Source organism: Spermophilus citellus (assembly GCF_964194105.1).
Source record: "Spermophilus citellus genome assembly, chromosome: 17".
Lineage (NCBI taxonomy): Eukaryota > Metazoa > Chordata > Mammalia > Rodentia > Sciuridae > Spermophilus > Spermophilus citellus.
Genome location: NC_138199.1, coordinates 65776985 through 65798378, shown reverse-complemented (window position 1 = coordinate 65798378; position 21394 = coordinate 65776985). Strand labels below are relative to the sequence as shown.

Genomic DNA, 21394 nt, shown 5'->3' with positions numbered 1-21394 from the left:
CTTTGTCCTTAAAACTCTGCTTTACAAATGATGAAACTGGGTTTTAGAGAAATTGAGTAACTTGCCTGAGGACAGATAGTTGCCAAGTGTCAGAAGTAGAATTTGAACAAAGGCAAAGTACCTCATTTCAAAACTCAACCTAGAAATATCCCAGAACAAAGGCACAGCCTAGGATTGCTGAGGCAGCACAAGTAGAGGAAAATTTAGATAAGAATGAAATTTCCATATTTTTTACATAAAGTACTTATGCCTACATGGCATACTAGAAAGAAAATAATAAACCTGCATTGTAATACCGGATCCACTACTGGTAAAATGACTTGATCTTCCTGAAGGTGTTACCTCCTCTATAAATACAAAAGGGCAATGATGCCAACCTCCCAGAATTGTGAAGAGAATTAAATCAGATAATTTAGAAAGAGTTTTAGAATAGTGCCTAAATATAGTAGGAACTCCATGAACTGTACAACTCACCTCACTTGGTTTATGCTTTAACAAATAGAAACCAGTAGAATCCAAACACATTTAGAATATTTACTGATAAAAAAAATTTTCATTCTTATGTTTAAGTATATATTATATAATTAACTATATTAATCTGCATCACTAATATTGACAATATGTATGACTGAAAATTTTAATAAAATGGTATTTTAGTAAGCAATGTAACAATATTTATTAAAAAAACTAGTTGTGATTACTAAAAATAACATGCACACATATACAAAAAGAATATTTTATATGCACAATCACTCACTAAAGATAACCATCTTTAACAGTTTCATGTGTGACACCCAGAAATATTCCGTGCACATGTGTATCCATACAGCTTCGTTAAAACACACACACGTAAATGGAAGTTTACTATGTTTTATGTATTTCTTTTTAACCCTATATATCTTCCAAGCCTCACCATAGCAGCCTGTATAGATTTTTCTTCCATGCACAAGGATGTTGGATAAACTAACAATCCCACCAACACAGCAATTCCTCTTCTAGAAATTCACAACAACCCAAAACACACGCAGGTGTGTAAAAATCAATCTTGATATCGTAACTGAAATTATGGTTCAAACTAACAGCCAAAGCCGTTTACATCCATACCATCCCTATCTTTTTATGGACATGTGGAAATCATATATTTTAAACCCCTGAACCACAAACCCCAACATCTGTGTTTCACTTCCCACCCAACCAAGAATATCTCCACAACTAAAGTAACATAAAAGGCTCTCAGTCGTGCTTTCCCCTTGCTTCTTCTGTCACCTAACCAATCCTGTTGCTTCCCCACATAGGCCTGCATGGCATGGCGTGCCCTTTACTCTTGCTAATGGAGTAATAAACTCTTTTTTCAAAGGCAGTTGTCGGACATCTGTCATCTTACCATATCTGATTAAAATAAATCCCAGGTCCATTTTAATACAAGGTGCATAATGTTAGATGTACTAGGATGTTAACTAAAGCATTCTTTATACTAATAAAGAACTAAAAGCAGTAGAGACAGGTTAGAGTATATCCACAGTATAGAGTATTATCTGCAAGTAAAAAAACTCCACAGACTACATGACAAAGATTTAAGATATAGTTAAGTCAAAAAATAGCAAGTCACAGAACAGAATATATAGTATAAGTCAATTCATAATTTTTAATTACACAGGTGTGGGTGTTAACTGTCTAGTGTAGAATAATTCGAACCAAACTGTTGATGATGATTGCCTCTCATGAGGAAAGTAGGAAAAGAACACAGAAAAGCTTTGGCTTTTTACTCTACATATTTCTACCCTGAAGTTTTTATAACAAGCATGCTTTGTATACAGATTGTATAACCTAAAATGAAGATAAATACTGTATTGGTCATCTACTGTTGCAGAACAAATACTACAAACTTAACAGCTTTAAACAACACACACGTATTTTCTTATTTCTGTGGATCAGGAGTCCAGACACAGCTGAGCTAGGTCCTCTGCTTAGGCTTACATATGGCTGCAATCACGTTTGGACCAGAGCTTCGTTCTCAGCTGGGGGCTCAACTAGGGAAAGATCCACTTCCCTGTTTGCATGGTTGTCAGCAGCATTCATTTCCTCATGGATATATGATTCATGGCAGCTGCTGCTTCAAAGTCAGCAAAGGGAATGACAGAAAAACTCTAGATCAAGTCAGCTAGCAAGATGGAGTTTTATATAATATACTGTAATCACAGGAGTGACATCCCATCATCATTTCCATAGTCTATTGGCTAGAAGCAAGTTGCAGGTCCTCCCCATGCTTGAGGGGAGAGAATTACAAAAGAGACCAGGAGAAGGACCATGGGGCCAACTTAAAGTCTGTCTACCACAAAGACAAGGTCTTTACTGGATTTCAGTGCTAAGCATCTGAAGAATAACCAGAAAGGTAATACACATTGACATAGCCCATGACTGCAGAAATAAGTGAAATTCGCCAAACTCTACAGGGTAAGATCTAAGTTTATAATCTCTTTATAGACATTTTATAAATCATGCTCCAAAGTCAAATATAACTGAAGTATTTCTTTGTCAAGAAAAGAGCCAGGTATTTGACATAAAAATGCAATAACAGAATTATAAGAAAAAAGCAATGACATTTGGACAAGTGGTTCTTCTAAAAGACTATATGGGTAAAAACGATATATAATAAATGAGAAGAAAGAAAGCAAAGAAGACAATCAGGGACTGGGGCTGTAGCTCAGTGGCAGAGCGCTTGCCTCACATGGGTAAGGCACTGGCTTCAATCCTCAGCACCACATAAAAATAAGAACAAATAAAAAATAAAGTCATGCTGACCATCTACAACTACAAAAAAAATTGTTTAAAGAAGAAGACAACAATAGGGACAGGACTAGCTATGTGTTGAAGCTTTTTGGTATGAAATATCAAGTATACTAGTATATGCTGTGTATCTGGTGGAAAAAAAAGAAAGCATGATAAGACAGAAAATAACCTCATCATAACTTTTAAAGTGTGTGGAACAAGGCCACTACCATATCCTACAGAACGGATAAAGGTAAAGGAAAGATGCCATCTCTACTGAATAAGGAGCCCTAACAAAAAAGCTTCAAAAGGACTCTGCATCTTTAATAATATAAAAAGGCTAGGGCACAAACAGCATAATCTAAAATGCCATTAGAAATACTTCACATACAAAAAGGTCTAAGTAAAGCAGGATTTTATAAAGTGATCAAAAAAGAAACACTAAGGGGGAAAAATCTTTTAAGATTAAAGAGGTTTTTCAAAGGACAAGTTGAAGTGGTTGTAAAATTTATGAGGCGGCATTAAACTTCAGTTCTAAGTAACAATAAATTATTCACTATAAAAACATACATGTGTCAAATATTATAAGCCTCTTAAACTTTTTAAAACAATTTCTTACAGAACTGATTAGATGTATTAGGTCAACATTAGCAGATACTAACTTTTTCATTAGCACAGTATGACCACTTAGAGTAAAAGAACAACTTTTTTAAAAAAATGTACAGACAGAAGCATCAATAAACTATTCACCACCACATCTGATCTGATATTACACATTATGTATATGGCCTTAAAATCAATTTTTCCGGCTAGCTAAAATAAATGTTAGTTTTATTTTTTAAATGACTTCAAGTATGTAGAACTACAAATATCTCTTAAACAACATGCATATGAATTAAAGTTTTAAATCAAATTGAAATTTTAAAATAAATCAAATTATAATTATTAAATTAAAAGAAACGTAAGATATTCTGAGAAGTTTTGTTTTGGCAGTCCTAAATTACCATTAGCCCTAGTGATAGCCTGACATTTGACCAAAGTGATAGTTCAGAGTATCCTTGCCAGCTCCTTTGCTGCATACTACATTCCTCACAGTGTGAGAGACATCTCTGTTGCATGTATCTGCACTTCCTTCAATGTTGTCTAAAATTTGGGCTGGGGATGTGGCTCAAGCCTGGCATGCGTGCGACCCGGGTTCGATCCTCAGCACCACATACCAACAAAGATGTTGTGTCCGCCGAGAACTAAAAAATAAATATTAAAAATCCTCTCTCTCTCCTCTCTCACTCTCTCTTTAAAAAAAAAAAAAATGTTGTCTAAAATTTATTCTTCCCCCAACATTTTCTAAGTTAAATGAAAAATCCTTTTGGACAAAATTCCATAATATACCTGTCTCAAAGGGGTTTTTTACAGATTAAATACATGGCAGTGCCCAACACAATCCATTCATCCATGCATGCATACACCCACCAAATATAAATACTTATGGAATTCCTAACATGTTCCCACCCAGCGCTGGGAGCTGAAAATATAGTGCAAATAGAAAAAACAGCATTCCTATCTCAAGAAATTACAATCTAGCACAAAGAATATATATTAAACCTTTGCTCATGTGATGAGTGCAAGAGGAAGCACAGAGTGCTACAGGAGTAAGTAATGGGGTCACCTAAGGTACCTGGGATATCACATAGGGTTCTTTTGAAGTTATAACATCTGAAGAATGGATAGCACTAACCAGAATCATAAGACTGTCTGCTTTTCCCATTAATTATTCTTTATATAATTGAAAATGCCTCAGACTCAAGTAATTCTTTTGCATTAAAATGACATTTAATTATAGGTGACCAACAAAGAAAACTATTTGTTAAAAATGTGAGGATTTTACTCTGGTTTCATTTTCCAGAAAAGTCACTGAGTAATAATTAAAGAATATTCTCAGTGTATTTTCTTGAACTTTATCCTATGTTCCAAGGAAGAAAAAGTCCATTCACCTGGAACCTTCTCTTATATACACTTCAATCTCTCCAAATTTTTCCATGACTACACATGACCATCACAATGAATTTATCCACATACTTATCTCTCTCCTCCATTTATCTAAATCAAATGTCAACAGAACTTAAACAGATAACAAATGAGGGATTAAGATGCCACAGTATCCTCATACTGTTCACTTCTACAAGACAAGTCTCTTTCCTTCTTGAATTATACGATCCTTCTTCTTTCTTCTTTGCACTTTTGATAGAATACAAAAATAGAAAAATAACACTTCGTGTTCCTTTTAAATCTACTTTAAGAAAAAAATGCAGGCTCACTAATGAATGCAATTAACATCAAACTCAGTGTCTGGAACTAGGAGGAAAGAGTGAAGACATATCACATCCAGGGATTAAGCAAGTATTACTTATCTAATCGAGGGGACACATGACTATCTTCTGGAAAGATTACCAGGTTTCTAGTTTTTAAGAGGAATCACAAAATTGAATTTTGATATGAAATTTCCCAATTGTTAATTTTGACAACTTTCTCAAAAATCTTTAAAGACACTATGTAAGGCAAACAAATTTACCAACATAATTCATTCAGTTCAGAAAGATTTATCAATTTCAACCTCTGGTCTAAGCTCAAAGATATAGTTACTAACCTTAATCCACCTTTATACTATAAAACTCCATGTTCATCACACCTAGAAAGGAATCTAGGATTTAGGTGGACTTTAGGCAAATATTTTAGCAAACAATGGATGGATTCTGCAACCAAATTAAGAACAGTATTTTTCTTGATACAGAGACAACAATCTCTTTACATGCCTGCTTACCTGCCTATCGGCTAACAAAAAATATACCTCTTCTAATTTTATTTGTCTATGGATTTTAAAATAAGTATTTAATACTACCTCCTTTAAATTGTCCTATTCATTTCCTCTTATTCTTGCTAACATGTCCTTAATTATATCACCTCTTCAACACTGCCTCTCCATTTTAATTTGTTTCCCCTTTCTAACAAAATAATTTCATGGACTGGATTGCTTGCTCTGTGTTCATCTCTTCTTTTCCACTATATCAACTTAGGTCTGAAAAATACATAGCGAGACCACATCAACTATGGAGAAGTTGAAAATTTCTAATTACATTTCTGTATCTGATTAAGGAATAAGCCAAAAATATTATAGTGGGAAAAGAAAGATTACATTGATAACAGAAACAAAGTCCTATAATTAAAATTACCAAGACAGTGGTGAGTATGAAGTAGGGTACTGGTCAATGGATGCTATTAAATATTCTAACATTTTAGAGAACATTGCCAATAGGAAAAATAAAAAATAGGATAAAAGTCCAAATTTAAATCTATTCTTCTTAACAGCAAAAAATTATACTGTAGCAGTAATGGCAGTAAATCTTGAAGTTAGCTGAAGTATTATTAGAAGGTTAGTCTTATTTAAACTAAAAATCCTATTTAAGATTAAAACTTTAGTAAGAAAGCACAGTTTAATGGTGTTTATCTTTACATTTTTATTTCATTAAATAAAAATAAATACTGTTCACTGAGGGAAAAGGAGATTCAAGCAAAAGTTCCAAGATGGATATGTAAGGTGTCATTTTGTTGAAATCACTGATCATGTTCTTAAGTTAACTCTTGTCATTAAGGAAAAAAACAAACACAGTTATGTTATTTAAAGATTCTCAGGCAACACTTTCCAAGCAATGAAAATACATGAAGTTAATAGATATCCATAAAAGCTGCGAAAAATATAAAATAATCTTAGACATACAGTAAATGGAAAAGCAAACCTGTTATTTTGCCTATACAGTATCCACTCACAGTACTCAACTTTAGCAGAAATATAAAGCAAAACAATTTATTAAAAAGAAAAAAAGGAAAAATTCAATATATGAACCAGTTTCAAGGACAGGTTGAAAGATGAAAAACATTCGGAATCCCATTTTCTTAACGTACCTGTGGGCACCAGTTGGTGACAGCACCAAAGTGCTATCTTCGCCAGAAGAAAGTTTCCATGATTCACTTAATTTGTGTTCACTTGTCCCCAGCTCACCCATTACCCAGTGGGGTAAGCTCTCTGGGCTTGAACTTTTTGCTTGTGCTGGATTTGGCTCATCAAAATAGATGGACTGATTTTTAAAAATTAGAGAAGTTATTCTTTCAAAATGTACTATAAAGAAACAATTTCCATCAAGTTTCAAGTTCGATAACATTCTTTCAAATACTCAAAATTCTTTACATAAAAATACATAAAAAGTATCACAATGCACAAAAAATTACAAAATATTTAAATAAAATGGATAACATCTTTACATTTCAGTTATGTTCTGCTTTATAAAAAATCTGAGGGAATGAGCCTGTAGCTCAGGGGTAGAGTGCATGCCTAGCATGTATAAGACACTGGGTTCCATCCTCAGCATGGCATAAAAATAAATAAAATAAAATAAAGACATGTTGTTCACCTACAAATACAAAAAAAAATATTTTTAGAAAATCTGAGAAACAAGAACAGAAAAATCTAATAATTATATAACAAAAGTGATATTAACTTTATGAAGAGTTAAATGGAAAGATATTTTTAAATCCTGTGATACCCTATTTCTTTCTGTGATCATTAACCATTTTATGTACACATTCACATACTCGGTGAACAGAAAAACCACAATCAATAACAAACCAGAAATTAAAATTAGGAATCCCTTAATGAGGTGTGAGCAAATGAGTGAGAGACCTGGGAGTTAGTTCTGGCCATATTACTAACTTATTGGTCCCTAGGCCTCCTCATTATTTTATTTTCAAAATAAAGCTCTCCCTTATGACTCTATGAAATTGAATGTGAATGGGAAAATAGGACACCATGCACACTCCCATCTTAACATCTGAATGTACTTCACAGAATGTTCTACTCTAGTTGCTGAGAATGGCATTAGCCCATTTGTTTCTCTTCAAATTAACCAGGCTGCATGACAAATTTCTAAAGAAAACTTCACTGCCCAAACACCTCTACAACAATTCTCCCAATCCTATACAGAAAATCTTCAAGGGGCTCTATATAGGGAAAAGTGACACACGACTCTCTATCCCAAATCAGAAATGCATAACAACTTCTTTTTAAATGGAATACAGAAGTTTCCCTCTTAACCACAGTTTCACTTTCCATGGTTTTAGTTACAGTCAACTATAGCCCAAAAATATTAAATGGAAAACTCTAGAAATCAAAAATTAAATTTTAAATTGTGTTTGAGTAGTATAATGAAACCTCACACCATCCATCCCACTATGTCCCTCTATTCACACTGTATACACTAGTCATTTAGTAGCTGTCTTAGTTGTCAGAACAGTATAAGGAATTAGGTATTACCCACTGTTTCAGTCATCATTGGAGGGACAGTTCTTGGAACATATCCCTCACGGAAAAGGGGACACTACTACTGTCGTCATGCTAATGGCTGATCAAATATCAAGTCAAGCAACTACAATCCCAAATACTATAGATCTTAACTTAAGCAAAATGCATGGCTCTACTTGAACATACAATGGATAAAACTATTATAAAAATAATAGTTTTATTATTATTTGGTTGACATTCCTCAACCAAAAAAAAGAATTATCCTCTATGTGTAGCATGCCTTGTAACTAAATTTTGCCTTATGTGAACTAATAAAATACATAAAAGTCTTATACTACATAAGAATTTTACAGTTCATGAAAAAAATACATGGATATCCTGACAACAACTATCAATTACCTAAATACTCCTGTAAGACTTCTCAAGTATTCAAATCTCGCACAAACTAAGGTATATTTCATGTTTATTAGGAACCAGACAGTGACAATTCATCAAGCAAGCATTGGAACAAAACTGTTTATAAAAATGAAATTAAATGAAGTACAGAAAATCACTTCTAAACTCCAGCATTACAGTAGAAGGGAATTTATAGAAGTTATCCAATCCAACCTCTCATAAATATTATTTTAAAATTTATAGAAGAGTTTAATAAGCTAGAATCTACTGAAATACATAAAATGTCACCATTACAATCCAATGAAAATCAGTTGGCAGTTAAAGTTCAATATTAAAAATTCATTCATTTTTTTAGCAATATTGTAGAATACAAATGAATGAATCAATAAGGTTCTTCCCATTATAGGTAAATTCCTGTTTTCTACTGAAAGTAGAAAAAACTGAATCAGAGAGGAAAAAAAATAGTTTTAATTAATGTGTTACTAGGACATATAACCTAGTATTCCCAAAGGGATGAAAACTTACACACTTTTGAAGAAATGAAACTAATACACTCTGGTCAATAATACCTACCATGTATGAAGGTAATGTTTTTAGTGTCCCTGGTTCAGGGCGGTGTGTAAAAGGGCCTTCAAGCACTCCTCGCTTAAGCATATGCAATAACAATTTTGCATACAGGTTCCGATTCTTCCTGCCAATTATTCCTGCACCTGTTCCTGAAGGTTCACACAACTTTCTAATCCAAAGAGCACACCTCTGCCGTTCTATAAATACAAAAGAACTATAAGAAATTTGATTTTTCAGAAGAAACAACATTTAATTACAAAGACCATAATGTATCTACTTTAGTCTAGAACAAGAAATGGAAAAAATTTTTATAAAGATTCAAATAGTAAATAACTAGGTTTAGGAGGCCATGTGGCATAACTACTTGACTAAGCCACTGCACCAATAAAGCAGTCACAGGCTATACATGAAAAAAAAAAAAAAAAAAAAAAAAAAAAAAAGATGGTTCCAATAAAACTTCACCGAAAAAGGTGAACTAGCATTGCCTCACAAGCCATAAACTCCCAATCTACAATTTAACTTTAATCAGTAGTTGGGACAAAAAATACAAAGAAAAATTTTCACAAAAATAAAATCTCTGGATAACTACTGAATAATTTTTTTTAGTTAAAATTTGCAACTCTAAAAATGACTTTAGATATACTGAAGAGTCTAGAATTCTAACTGGACAAACATAGAAAGACATAAAATGCAACCTCTGACATATTGAGCATTTTATACTTACTCTAAAATTAAATCAAAATGTTTTATTTGCTGAAGTCAATGATTTCCAGGGATTTGTAGCTGATTTACTTAGACTTTTCTTTTAACATCACTAAAAATAAGTGAGAGCTATTTATATGTAATTTTGTAAAATAATTATCCTTTTAAAACTCTACCTAGCTGGGCATGGTGGCATAGGCCTGTAATCCCAGAAGCTCAGGAGGCTGAAGCACAAGGATTGAGAGTTCAAAGCCAGCTTCAGCAAAAGCGAGGTGCTAAGCAACTCAAGTGAGACCCTGTCTCTAAATAAAATACAAAATAGGGCTGGCAATGTGGCTCAGTGGTTGAGGGCCCCTGAATTCAATCCCCAGTACCGAAAAGAAAAGAAAAGAAAAATCTACCTAAAAATATAGCACAGTTTAGTTCACATGTGATAAATGATCCACTGACTATACATACTATCTTGCCATGATATCAGATTGTTTTAAGTCTCAGAAAAACTACTCTGATATTAACATTTATCTGTTTACTGTAATTTGAGGACTATATATTTAACACAAATCATAAAGTCTGCTCTAATCTCTGAGTTTATAAAGGTCATATTCATTTATTGTTTTACCTATAAAAAAAATCACTAAAGTTATCACTTTACAAATCTCACTATAGAAATGAAAGCTATGGGGGCTGGGGTTGTGGCTTGGTGGTAGAGCACTTGCCTAGCACATGTGAGGCAATGGTTTGATCCTCAGCACCACATTAAAAAAAAATTTAAAAAAAGAAAGGTATTGTGTCCATCTGCAACTAAAAATAAAAAATAAAAAAATAGATTTTAGCTACAATAAAAAGTAAGCTATTATGAATTTCTAGTTCTTGACTGAGATGAGTTCCCACATACTTATTATACATTAATTAAATAGCCAAGCACAGTCCCAGCAGCTCGGGAGTCTGAGGGCAGAGGATTCCAAGTTCAAAGCCATCCTCAGCAAGTTAGTGAAGCCTTAAGCAGCTTAGTGAGACCCTGTCTAAAAATAAAAAGTGAAAAGAGATAGGGATGTGGCTCAATGGTTAAGTGTCTCTGGGTTCAATCCCTAGTACCAATTAATTAATTAATTAATTAAGGAGAACAATGAATGTTCCAATACTGACAATGTGTCATAAACCAAAGATTATAAGTAATCAATTCTATGTATCTGGAATCCTTCTGTTTTATTTTTTGGCCAGGGATTGAACCCAAGGGCACTTAACCACTGAGCCACGTTCCCAGCCCTTTTTTATTTTTTTTAGTTTGAGACAGGGTCTCATTAAGTTTTTAAGGCTGGCCTTGAACTTTTGATCCTCCTAATTCAGCCTCCCAAGTCACTGGGGCTATAGGCACGCGCCATGGGGCCCTGCTTTAATCCATTTTTAAAAAAAGATAAGAGGGTGGTTTGACTTGAAATATATTTGTAGTGAGAAATTTTGCTACAAATTTTTCCTAATTAGCAAATCAAAAACAAAAAGACCAAAAGGAGGGGCTGGGGTTGTGGCTCAGTGGTAGAGTAGTTGCCTAGCATGTGTGAGGCATTGGGTTCGATTCTCAGCACCACATATAAATAAATTAATTAATTAAATAAAGGTCCATCAACAACAACAACCAGAAAAAAAAATAGCAAAGAAAGAAAGAAAAAGTTCCAGCAAGGCAAGAAAGGAGATACAGTAAGAAGATTCAAGGGAAAGTTGTGCCAAGCTGCCCTGGACTAGGAAAGGCTGCAGGCTTTGGAAGTGAGTAGGCACAGTGCACAATTCATGTCACACTCCCTTCTCCCATTGCAGCCCCTGAAATAAATATCTAATACTAAATAATTTCCTCACTTTAAATATAGAGTTCACTCAGACACCTCAGGAAACAGGGAACTTGGAAAGAGTAAAGGCCATAGTAAACCCTAAACCCTCTACTCAACAGCTACCGAATCAGATTCACCTTCACATCCAACCTTATACCTACTACAACTGAAAGAATCTCCTAAGTCCCCCAAATTCACTCCAATTGCTCTCTGATGCCTTAAATATTCAGAAAATTCTCTAATTTCTTGAGAAAAAGGCCCTCATTCCAAAATAAAAAATAACAGATTGGGAAATGAAGACAAAATAGCAACAAAAACTCATTCACACCTGATTTTATTCAAACAATCATAATCATAAAAGACCAATGGATTCTCTTCTGCTCTGATAGACAAAAGGATCAGAGAATAAGTGAATAATAGGTTCCTAAAATAGAAGGCACTTTCACAGAAAGAGGTAAACACAGTTGTGGCTAACTTTAGAGATCAGTGTTCATGACATGTAAAAAGTGGTATCACAATAAGATCTTTTCACAGCTTAAAGAACACAGTCACTAAATATTTATTTACCCATGAATAGCTCAAAGTAAACAACCTATGTCAATGACAAAAATTATTAATAAAATATTTCAGCTATCCATTTTGATAGCTCACTGGTTTAATTAAATATAAAGAAAAAAATTAAATTAAAAATTTAGTTTCACTGGGTACAGTGACACATGCCTGTAATCCAGCGGTTCTGGAGGCTGAAGCAGGAAGATTGCAAGTTCAAAGCCAGCCTCAGCAACTTAGCCAGGCGCTAAGCAACTCATGAGATCCTGTTTCTAAATAAAACATAAAAAAGGGCTGGGAGTACAGCTTAGTGATTAAGTGCCCTTGGTTTGATTCCCTGGTACCAAAAAAAAAAAAAAAATCTAGTTTTCAAACACAGTCTTACCTGACCTATGGAGTAATTTTAGAACAAAGGGCTTCATATCTACCACAAAGTGATCAAATTCTGCATCCAGCTTCTCCCATTTTTCTTCTTCACTGTCCATTTCCATAGTCCGATCTGTAGAAGATTTAAAAATAAGGATCTGTAAGCCAAAACTTATAAAACTCTAAAGAAGATAAAAGAAAACTTACCAATTAAATAAATAACAATTCTCCCCAAAATTACCTCCAGATTTAATGCAATTCAAATCAAAATCCAGCAGCATTCTTTGTAGATACAGACAAGCAGATTCTAAAATTTATATGTAAGTGTAAAGAAACTAGAGAAAACAAAACAATTCTGAAAAAAAAAAAAGTTGGAGGACTCATACTACCTGATTTTTCAGATGGACTATAAATCTACGGTAGTCAAGACAATGTAGTATTGGTGAAAGAACAAACACATAGATCAAGGAAATAGACCAGTGGGTCTCCAAAATGGACTAACACAAACATGAACAACTGATTTTCAACAAAGGAGAAATCACAGTTTTTATAACAAATAATACTGTAACAACTGGATATCCACATGCAAATAAAAATTACACCTCAAACCTAAATCTATATTATATAGAAAAATTAACTCCAAACAAATTGTGGGCCTAAGTATAAAATGTAAATCTATAAAACTCTTAGAAGAAAATAGGAAAAACAAATCCTCATGACTTTGGTCATGAAGAATTAGGAAATAAACCACAGAAAATATCTGCAAACTGTACATCTCACAAAGAATTCATATCAGGAATATGTAGGGGGATGGGACTGTGGCTCAGTGGCAGAGCGCATGCCTCAAACATGTGAGAAACTATGTTCAATCCTCAGCACCACAAAAAAATATATATATATAAACAAAATAAAGACTGTGCCCATGTATAACTAAAAACAATTTTTTAAAAAAAAGAGGGGCTGAGGTTGTGGCTCAACAGTAGAATGTTCGCCTACCACATGCGCAGCCCTGGGTTCGATCCTCAGCACCACATATAAATAAATAAATAAAATAAAGGTACTGTGTCCAACTACAACTAAAAAATAAATAAATATTTTTTTAAAAAAGAATACATACAGTTGGGGAGCTGGGATTGTGGCTCAGTGGTAGAGGACTTACCTAGCTCGTTTGAGGCACTGGGATCAATCCTCAGCATCACATAAAAATAAATAAATAAAATAAATAAATAAAAGTATTGTGTCCATCTACAACTAAAAAAATTTTTTTAAATATAAGATCTATAAGTATATAAGGTATATGAATATATAATATATATAAATATAAATATATAGTATTTTTTAAATATAAAGAATATTTTTTAAAAAAGAATATATAGGGGCTGGGTTTATGGCTCAGTGGTAAAGCACTTGCCTAGCATATTGAGGTACTGGGTTTGATTCTCAGCACTGCATATAAATAAATGAATAAAATAAAGGTCCATCAACATCTAAAAAAATTTAAAAAAAAAAAAGAATATATAGGGTTGGGAATATAGCTCAGTGGTGAAGACTTGCTTAGCATATACAAAGCCCTTAGTTCATTCCCATCACTGAAAAAATACACACATACATATGTACACATTTATATGCACACTTTTATACACATTTATATGTATTTATATATATAAACATATACATACACACACTTATACACATTTATATACATTCACACATATAGAAAAGAAATCTCAAACTTTAACCCAATAAAAATAATCTACAAAAAAATTAACGCCTGGTTGGCAAATAACTATATGTTTCAAAATAGCTACTGGAGATGATTTTGAATGTTTCCAACACACACAAAAAAATGATAAATATCTGAGGTGATGAATATGCCAGTTACCCTGACTTGATCATTATACATCATTTGCATGTTTTGAAATGTCACATCATATCCCATAAATATGTACAATTACTATGTGTCAAATAAAAATAACCATATTTTTTATAAATCAATCTCTAGGAGCTGGGGGTGTAGCTCAGGGGATAGCACTTACCTAGCATGAGCAAAGCCCTTGGTTCAATTCCCAGCAAAAGTAAAACTAAATCAATCCCTTTACGAAAAAAGAAATACAAATAACGGCAAGTAAGCATGCAAAAAGATGCCCAACATCATTAATCACTAGGAAAATGAAAATTAAAACCCTTAAGAAAGCCAGGCGCAGTGGCACATGCCTGTAATCCCAGCAATTCAGGACACTGAGGCAGGAGGATCACAAGTTCAAAGACAGCTTCAGCAACTTAGTAAAGCCCTAAGCAACTCAGTGAGACCCTGTCTCAAAATAAAGAAATGAATAAATAAAAAGGGCTGATGATGGGGCTCAGTGGTTAAGTGTCCCTGAGTTCAATCTCTGGTACCCTACCCCACCCCCCCAAAAAAACCATAATGAAATACCACTACAAACACATTAGGACAACTAAAATTTAGAATGCCAACAATACTAAGGGCAAGAGAACAAGAGAAACGCTCCTGCACTGCTGGTAGGAATGTAAAATGATACTGCCACTCTGGAAAACAGTTTGGCATTTTCTTACAAAGTTAAACATACACTCACCATATAACCCAAAAATCCCAGTCCCAAGTATTTACTTAAGTGAAATTAAAAATGTATATTCCCAAAAATACAAATGTAATGCTTACAGCAATTTTTTGTTTGTTTGGAATCACCAAATACCAGAAACAGCCCAAATTTCCCTTGACTGGAAATGAAATAAATTGTGGTATATGCACACAATAATTAGTACTAAACAACAAAAAGGAATGATTACTGATACACACACCAATATGGATACACTACAAATGTTTTATGCTAAGGGTAAGAAGCCATTCTTGAAAGATTACCTCCATTTATATGACACTCTAGAAAAGGCAAAAAATTTCAGCATAGAGAACAGATCAGTGGTCAGTAGAGTTAGCAGTAGAAGAGAGTATGTATTCAAAAAAATGGCACAAGGAAACTATATGTGATGTTGAATTGTTCTGTACCCTCTCTAAAGAGGAGGCCTTGGAATCTACCAATGCATAAATATAAAAATTCACTCAGCTGCATAGCAAAAAAAAAAAAAGTTAATCTGCTGTAATTTAAAACTTTTGTAATATCCTTTAAAAAATATTAGTGTTCATATTTCTTCCAGTTAGCAAAAAGAAAAAAAAATCCTACTAAATGTAAAAAGACTGAATCCCCAAAAATCAGAAATACAGGTTTTGACAAAACTTCTTTAGGTTAAAAATATATCCATATTCTAAATGTTCTTTTAAAATGTGAAATGTCTTGGTAGGAATGTGGACTACCTTTGTGTGATATTTATATAATTCAGTTTACAAATTAAATATTTGCGGTAAAGCTCTGATCTGTCTCATAAGCTACGTTGTTCTACAATTGCCCTTTCTCTGCTAAACCAGCTTCTAGTATTTTCCTCAGCATCTGCATTTTATTATCAATAACCTCTTCCAGAAACTTCTCTCTATCCTATTTCTCCAAGTAAACCTTAGCTTTCACTGGTTGACTTTATTCCCTCACAGCTATGAAAGTGTACAAGTCTTTCTTAAGTGCACACAAGAATTTCAGGAAAGAAAACACTGATCAACATCCATGCTGCCACTTCCCAACTACTACTCTTCCAGTTTCAACCCCCAAATTCCTTTTTTTGGAGGGTCCAACCACCTTACTATAACACACTCCCCATTCTCATCACTGTCTTGCAAAGAAACCCCTCCAGCTGATAACAGCCCTTTAGCCTCTTAAGCTCTCTCTTATTCCACTAGATTTTTTCTTTCTACTGAGCAAGACTACAGTTCCCTCAATGTCACACTTTGTTCTCAAACAAAGGGCTGCAAGAAAAAGATGGTACTGCCTTGGAGTCAGATAGCTTCTGATGCCACCTGAACCCTAAGGAGTCTTAATATTTCTTACTCCACAAAGCACTTTAAAACTTTTACCAGATATCTTAATGCCCATTAAACAACTCCAAACTCACCTTATTCTCAATTTTTAAAAAATCTTACTTCCTGATTCATGGAAAAAATAATGAATGGTGACACCATAGTAAAGTGGTATTCCTAACATCTCCCAAATTACTTCTTAGAAACAGACATTCTTACCTCCTTTGCTACTGTATCAGAAAAAAGCAACAACTCTACTTCTAAGGTCCATAGTTCTTCCTGTCATTTATCAATTATCAATTACTTCTTCTCTAGTTTACATTCTCTCCTTCCCCTCCCATGATAATCCTCATTCTAATCTTCTACTCATCAGTCTACTTCTTTCTTTCTTATCAACTCCCAGCTCTATCCTGCAATGGAAAATCTTTCAAAGTTCACTAATTATCCACTAGTTCACAAATCCAAAGGGCTAGCTCAATTTGCACCCTGTTTGACATCTCCACACCATCATGTACTTCTTAGGACTCACTACTCCTAGAAACTCAGCAATTCCTTTCACTCCTGGGTCCCCTGCTGCCTCTCAGATCATTCCTTCCCCTTCTCTTAATGGCTCTTGCTTTTCTACCTAACATTAATCGGTATTCTTCCACTCTCTCTTTAGCCTCCTTTTGATCTGACTTTCACACTCTCTGTAGGCTATCACACTCAGTTACTGTAACTCAAGTAACTTCTCATATAATTCACTCTAAATTTCATTTAAACTCCACTTTCTCTCTGCAACTCCAGACTCCCATTTATGACAGTCTCCCAAAGAAAATTTTTCATGATTTCCCCATACATCTATTCTACCTATGCTATACTCTCCTTGATGGCATCATCCTCTATGTCATCTGCTAGAATAGAAGTTCCAGTGTTCCCATTCTCTAAACTCACATAAACTGATACATCAACAAATACTGTCTCAAATCTGCCAGCTTTTCTATTCTCACTGCCATTACTCACAAAGCCCTACGTACCACTGACTTGCATTTGTATATTATTTACATTATCTTCCATCATCTAGGATTTGCTCCTGGAGAGCAGGGATCACAATTTACACATTTAAGAAGGTACCTAGAATATTGTCTGATACATTTTACAAGCTAAATAAACAATTGCTAAATAAACACTAACCAAGTAGACTAGTGTTCCACTTTTACATGACTAATTTGTTGTTGTTCTTCTTCTTCTTGGTACTTGGGATTGAACCCAGGGGTGTGTAACACTAAGCCACACCCCTAGCCTTTTTTAATATTTTATTTAGAGACAGGGTCTAGCTGAGGGCCTTGCTAAATTGCTGAGGTTGGCTTTGAAGTTGCATTTGTCCTGCTTCAGCCTCCCAAGCAGCTGGGATTACAGGCATGCGCACTGTACTCAGCCACAACTAATTGTTTTTTAATGTTTCTGTTCTGAATACCAAATAGGTCTTCCAAAATAGGAATACTATATGCTCATAATTTATTAAAACTGGTCATCATACCTTCTGAATTATGGTAAAATAATAATACTTCCAAATTGAAGACTTGGTTAAAATAAATTTTATTTAAAACTGGTGATGCAGCTCAATGGTAGAGTACTTGCTTAGAATGTATGCAAGGCCCTGGTTCTATCCCCAGTAGTGCAAAAATAAATAAATAAATTTGATTTAAATGCATTTTCTGATTAGTTGATTGGTTTGGAGGCTGTGTGTGTGCATGTGAGTGTGTGGTTGTTGGTTTCATCTTACATTTCTATAATATATTCCATAAGTTATGTACTTGGTAAAACAGGATATGATACCACTGATTGATGTTAGATCATAATATTGAAAAGCAGCTATTCAAACAGATAAACCAATGGAAACTCATAAGCCAAGAATTTTAAGCACAGCTTTGGCCTTGATGAACTTCCAGGCTCAATATCTTGTCCTAAGAGCATCATCAACTATGGCAAAGGTAAAAATATCCCTCATAATCACTAATTCTTAACTAATCTTTTGATACCAGCAGGAAATGTTAGTGTTCAATGCTAGAGAAAACTACAACGCAACAGTTAAGTGACGCACCAAAATCATAAAACAAGCCCAAAACTCAGATTGAAATTCTGAAATTTTAATTTCAGATCTATTGTATCTCACCATTTGGCCACTTACAAATAAGTCAACTTTCTCTCCAATTAATAAAATTTGAAAAGCAGAAAGGCAATCTATAATGACATGCAATACTATAGCTCAAATTTTTAAAAAAGATGAAGTCAGTGATATTTAGTAAAGACTAAAACTCTGCTTCTTCTTAACCATTATTCATTCTCCAACAAATTCAAAAAGAAAAAAAATTAACATTTCAAAACTTCAAAGAATATATCCAGCTAATCAAGAAGTTTTATATTTATCAGATTAGATTCAAATTATTAAAACTGAAAAATAAGTGAAGCCACATCTTTGGTTTAGGCTTAAAGTACTTAGACTGTCTTTTCTAAGTGATATAAATTGTTGTGTGACTACTAGTCATATAAATTACTTCAAAAGCAAAAAAAAAAAATGGATGGTTTTTGCTTATATCTATAATCTGTATTTGGTTCATGTCTTTTGTTAAACTGTTTCTTTGTGGACAGCCACAAAATGGGTTAAGGCCTTCTCAAGGTGCTTAGCTGCCACAGGAGTCAGCAATTTACATAAGCAAGTCACAAACGTGAAAAGATCCAGGGGAAAAAAGCCACAATTGCTAAGTCAAGAATACACTTCCCACATATCATGCCTCTTGCCTAACATGTTTCTGAAAGTTGTGTAAAATCCATTATGTTCCATCAAATCATATTTTAAACATACTTCAAAAGACAACTTGTCAGTAAATCAAAAAGTTGTACAGGTGCACGTTTATCTTGCTTACATTTGGATGTTTTGACAGGCGCCTTCCCTAACTGTGCCAGGTGCTGCTGAGCACTTTGGAAAGGTATCCCAGGGTTGGGGGTGTGGCTCAGTGGTAGAGTGCTTGCCTAGCATCCATGAAGCCCTGGCTTCTTAGATCCCCAGCACTGCAAAAAAAAAAAAAAAAAAAAAAAAAAAAAAAAAAAAAAAAAGAAGAAGAAAAGAAAGGAAACTTATTTCAATGTATCCTGAGCACCCTGCCAGATGGCACTACTTCCATAAGCCACTTCACCCTGATTAGGAAGTGGAGGCTTAGCTCGGTGAAGTAGCTGACCCAGTCCCACGGAAGTCAGCTGGACCAGAACACTGTACAAATTGCCCTGCCCTCCTCTTTGGTGGAGACTGACCACTGCAGAGAGGCTGGTGGCGTTTCATTTGCCTTTTCTTTCACTCATCTTTAAATAGTGAAGAGAAATAACAAAAATGCGCGCAAGGATCTGAATAAAAGTTGTTCATGATTACTTCTGTCCTCTTGAACACCTAAAACTCAGAAACCCTGCACGTCTTCCTGAGGCCCTGACGCTGGGAATAGGGCCTTTCCAAGCGGGATGTTTATTAGGATTGTTTATACAGGCCAAGCGCACCTGGAGCTGCCCAAACCCAGCGCACTCTGGCTCTGCTCTGACAGGGCTTCCGCAGCTCTAGCAGTCGGGCTCCCCGCAGTCCTTCCTCGGCCAGCGCGGGCACCGGGGACGGGCGGCCTGCGCGGCCCCGGCCCGGGCGGCCTCCTACCTTGTCCCAGAACACAGCTTTCTCTCCACAGCCGCAAGCCCCGGGGGCAGATTTCTGGACCTCTTCTTGCAGACCAGACCCCCACCCCCACCCTCGCCTGGCTGATCAAACTTTACTCATAACTTTACCACTCGGGACTTCACTCTGCAGGCGACACGGGGGGCGCGCGGCCCCCAGGCCTGGAGTACCGGCCCGGGCCTGCGGGCGACGCCCCGCCCCGCACGAGCCCGCAACAGGAGGGGCGGCCGCCAACCCGCGCAAAATTCCACTGAGAACCTGGGAGGAGGGGTGGGAGAGGGAAATGCGGAAAAACGAGAACCTGGAGCCCCTACAAGGAAGCCCTCCGTTCGGCCGCCGCCGCCGCCGCCACCAAACGGTTTCAAATCCTTGCGGGCCGCTGGGTCGCCGCCGCCCAGCAGGCCGGGGGCGGGGACTACCGGGCTCGCCTTTCCCCGCCCCCTGCCCCACCCCTCGGGCTGCGGCCGGCTCTCCGGCGCCGTTGCCGTGGCGACGCTCCGGGTTGCGTCCACTACCGCCCCCCAGGCCGCAGGGGAGGGTTTCCGCGCCCTCCGGCGGCTGCCGGCGCGCTGCGCAGTTGTCATGACGACGCTCTGGCAGTAGTCACTACTCCCTAGCGGATGGGGGGCGGAGACTTCCGACTCCGCATTTCCCGGTCCTCCCGGCGGCGGCGTGCGCACCACGCTGTTGCCATGGCGACGCTCCAGCCCACCGCGCCATGGTCAGGCTCACTTTCTACACTGGCAGCTCTTCAGCAGTCCCAGGCCGATTCTTCCAAGACAATTAGGCTGTTGTCTTGCACCATGCTGCCCTAGATCATCCTACTCACAGAGTAGTTTGTGAGCCCCTGAAGGGTCGAAGAAAAAAAAAAAAAAGTAAAGGACAAAGAAAAAAAAGGATTGCTGGAGAATGTTCACGGAAGGGTGTGTGTCCATTATTTGGACACAGGTCACAGTTAAATGGGTGGAAAGATGTGAGAATTTGTCCCTGATATCTTACAACCCGTATATATGAGGGTGATGGATTATACAGAAAAATGAGCAATGTCTTTTTTTTTTTTTTTTTTTTTTTGCTATTATAAGTCTGAAAAAACCCTGACCCTGAAGATCTGGGAAAAAAAAATAAAAATGATTTATGTTTACCAATTCGGTGGAAAACAATAACATCAAGAGGGAAATGTAGTTTTTTCCTCTTCCCGGGAAGTCTCATCCACCTCAAGGCAATATCCATATTTGCTTTGCTACATTGTGGTGTTC

General features: G+C 35.9%; 1 protein-coding gene across 6 annotated transcripts in view; it reads right to left on the bottom strand.

Annotated features, from left to right (window-relative positions):
* Positions 1–20639, bottom strand: part of CEP112 (centrosomal protein 112) — a gene marked incomplete at both ends in the record, with an annotated part of 491423 nt that extends 470784 nt beyond the window's left edge. For 2 of the 6 annotated variants that reach the window (XM_081273022.1, XM_081273019.1), the window contains 6 exons: positions 6727–6899; positions 9089–9279; positions 12542–12655; positions 13682–13710; positions 19351–19495; positions 20440–20639. In XM_081273022.1, the coding sequence (XP_081129148.1) occupies positions 6727–6899; positions 9089–9279; positions 12542–12655; positions 13682–13710; positions 19351–19463 (620 nt within the window). Of the gene's footprint in view, positions 1–6726; positions 6900–9088; positions 9280–12541; positions 12656–13681; positions 13711–19350; positions 19496–20120; positions 20384–20439 lie in introns of those variants that run through there. The other 4 variants (XM_081273024.1, XM_081273021.1, XM_081273023.1 and 1 more) reach the window with 4 other exon arrangements.
* Between the last annotated feature and the right edge of the window lie 755 nt (positions 20640–21394).